General features: G+C 34.8%; 1 protein-coding gene across 1 annotated transcript; it reads left to right on the top strand.

The window, feature by feature from the left end:
- The first annotated feature begins 759 nt into the window (after positions 1–759).
- Positions 760–3,347, top strand: LOC116343386 (kelch-like protein 10). The gene is made up of 9 exons (XM_031771411.1): positions 760–1,017; positions 1,171–1,422; positions 1,494–1,761; positions 1,828–2,008; positions 2,067–2,182; positions 2,246–2,347; positions 2,407–2,617; positions 2,679–3,024; positions 3,087–3,347. The coding sequence occupies exons 1-9, from the start codon at positions 833–835 to the stop codon at positions 3,214–3,216; spliced, it is 1,791 nt and encodes a 596-aa protein (XP_031627271.1). The 5' UTR covers positions 760–832; the 3' UTR covers positions 3,217–3,347.
- The last annotated feature ends 233 nt before the right edge of the window (positions 3,348–3,580 follow it).

Here is a 3,580-nt window from a genome sequence, read left to right as displayed (position 1 = left end):
CAAAACTGATGGCATTTCACATCCTACTGCAGAGAGAACAGTAAAAAAAGAGACGAATAATAATAATAATGGACGAATCAGCATCGCTGCGATCGATATGAGATACTAGGCAAATGAATCAACTTCTTCGAGCACACTTCTATTCGCAAACATTTAATGAAATAGTAAAATATGAATGTGAATAAATCTCAATTTATTGTTGGAGTCGGTTGTTACTAGCGACGTCACATTCGTTGCACTCGGTATTTATTCGCGGTCATTATTCAAACGACGGAATCGTCGACATTCAAACATTTTGGTTCCCGTTTCGTAAACATTTTTCCCGATTCACATTCGATGCAATTGTTACTTAGTTTATTGCATTTGCGCCGCTGGCAATCCACAATACAGATTATTTCATCTGAAATGCATTGCATTTGGTTGTTCTGATCTACCAAATAATCGTCCCCCTTTCTCGCTTATCTACACACGCATTGACAAATCTATGGATTATTCATGAAGTATTACGCAAAAAAAATTTCAGCACATACCATTTTTTATATACAGCATTAGATTTATTGCGAACAAATCTATGCGATCACATTGCACACGACCAATATTATTATTAACAACATAAATTAGCTATAAATTAAAATGCCAGTTAATCGAATACAGCCGATTTTTTAGAAGCGTGAAAGAAAAAAACATAGTTCGTTTGCTTCACAAATCAAAGTAGCACACGGAAAAAATGTCATAAATATTTTATTCGAGTACAAAAATTTGTTTGTGACGCACACAAAAAGGAGATAGAGAAGAAAAATTGCGAGTTTTAATTAAATAGATTTATTACGGCATGGACATTGCAAAACAAACAAAATTACATAGTAACAATATCATCAATAATTGCATGATAAGCACATGCGAATTGAACGAGCTACGAAAATCGAACATTTATTGTGATGCAAACATTTTGCTAGACGACGGCGGTTCTATTCCCATTCATCGCATTATATTATCTAATGCCACCGAATTCTTTTAGTGAGTTTAGCACAAATTAGGGAATAGAACCCTATTATGGCAAAGATTATGACAGCCAACAATTCCAATAAACATTCGAACAGAAGACAAATTTATAATTTATCGAAAAAAAATCCAAAATTTTTCATGCATTTTGCCATTTTCTATTTTTAGCAAATTATTCATGTCACCCTTGAATGCAGAACAACAGCGCAATTACCACATCAGACACATTCGAACACATATAATGGAAACTGTAATTGATTTTGCGTACACGCTAGACTGTGACATTAACGAAACAAATTTGTGGGAATTATTGACGACAGCTGATTATTTTTGTTATTCGTTGTTAATTGATCGATGTACTGAATTCATTAGAAGTATTTTGAATTTGGAGAATGCGATACATTTATTGTTAATGACGAGGTGAATTTTTAATTATTTCAAGTTGAACTGCAATTTCCGTTTATTGATTTACAAATGTTTTCCGTTTGTAGAAAGTGGTTGTACAAACACGAAATCGAGCGTTCAATTCGTGAATACATTTTGCGTAATTTCATCGAAATTTTCCAATCAAATGACGTGGTTTTGAATCTATCCGTCGAAGACCTTGTGGACATACTCAAAGACGATGCACTAAATACAAAAACTGAGGAACCAATTTGGGAGCTATGCCTGCGGTGGATTGAATTTGATGAAAAAAATCGCCCACAATATGTGCCGCAATTATTAGCATGTATTCGACTTGGACTAATGAACAAAGCTGTAAGACGTCATTATATCTACATTTTCGTTTGTGAAATTTTTCATTTCCAATCATCAATTTTACAGTACTTTGAGCAGCGGGTGTTGAATAACAAATACGTGCGATTATGTCCAGAGGCAGAACCAATTATACACACGGCATACAGATTCGTGTCGGATATGGATCAGGTAGATTGGCACCGTATACGTGATAATGATTTATCAATGCTTGTGCCCCGACTACCAAACGATTTACTATTTGCACTGGGCATGTATAACATCAAACACTTCTTTTTTTTGAACACTACTAATAGTCGTCATTACAGGCGGTTGGTTCAATGGAACTGCTTGCGATTTATTTGAAACATATGACATTAGAGCGGATCGTTGGCTGGAATTCTATTATAAAGACCCATTAGGACCGCGCGCATATCTTAGCACGGTACGACAAGTTAAGACTTTTTTGAATGAGATTTTATTCATTTTAATTCTTATATTTATTTAGTCCGTTATTGGTTATAACATCTATTGCATTGGGGGCTTTAGCGGCAATGTATACCATAACAGATGCAGCGTATTTAATCTGGAGACAAAAGATTGGACAGAAGTTAATGAATTTATATGAACTTTTTGAAATGATTTTAATTTTTTCTTCTGCATTTAAAGATTGCGCCAATGCACTATCGAAGGTGTTATGTCAGTGTGTGTACTTTAAATGGAAAAGTTTATGCAATGGGTGGTCATGATGGGCATAATCGTCTTACCACAACTGAGGTTTATTGTCCGGAAACGAATCAGTGGACACTGTTGTCGAACATGGAAAAGCGTAGATCAGACGCTGATGCATGTGAACTTGATGGCAAAATTTATATTATTGGTTTGTATTGGACATAATTGTCAATTTGCTGACACTTTGAAATCTTTTTTAAAATTTGCAGGTGGTTTCGATGGCATCGGATGCCTAAACTGTTGCGAAGTATACAATCCTGAAACAAATGAGTGGTCAAATCTTCCCGAGATGACAAGCGCGCGATCGGGCCTAAAATGCGTAGCATACAAAGGAAAGATCTTTGCAATTGGCGGATATAACGGTATAACTCGCATGAGTTCATGCGAAGCATATGATCCGAACATATTTTATTGGTCGCCCATATCCGATATGCTTTGTCCGCGTAGTAATTTCGGCATCGAAGTGATTGATGATGCAATTTATGTAGTCGGAGGTTTTGACGGCCTTACAACCATTAACAAAGTTGAATATTACAGAGACGAAAATAAAATATGGTATACAATGACAAATTGATAGAGAATTGAATTTAAAATTAATATTGAAACATTTCGTTTAGGGTATCGGCGGTAGGATTGAATCACAATCGATCAGCTCATGCACTCGCAAAAGTCACTAATTGTTCCAATATCGAAGATTTTGTTTTTGATTCACGAGCAGTTTCAAGCTTACCGCAACAAGATTCTTAGCAGAGAAAAAAACCTACCACAAATGTGCATTCAACGGAATTTAAGATTTCATTTGAAAATATTTTTGTTTTATTACAAATGTTTGACTAAAGACAAAATAATGTAAATGTTCGTGTATTTTTGGAAATCAAATGCTGTAAACAATTAAAAAACTGAAAATGAGCCATCATGGCAAATGCATTTCGGAATTTAAATGAGAAAATTATCTGACTGCGTGCAATGTTTTAAATTAGTGAGTGAAAAAAAAACTGCACAGATTTTTATCCTTTTCATGGTAAAATGTCCTTTCCAATTTTCATGATTTTTAATTATGTCTTTGAGGCAATTCCACTTTGATCGCGAAAGAGAATGGAACAACAGAGAG

This window comes from Contarinia nasturtii, unplaced genomic scaffold (assembly GCF_009176525.2).
Source record: "Contarinia nasturtii isolate CC-2019 unplaced genomic scaffold, AAFC_CNas_1.1 Cnas_scaffold_993, whole genome shotgun sequence".
Lineage (NCBI taxonomy): Eukaryota > Metazoa > Arthropoda > Insecta > Diptera > Cecidomyiidae > Contarinia > Contarinia nasturtii.
This window is presented reverse-complemented; position numbering and strand designations above follow the sequence as displayed.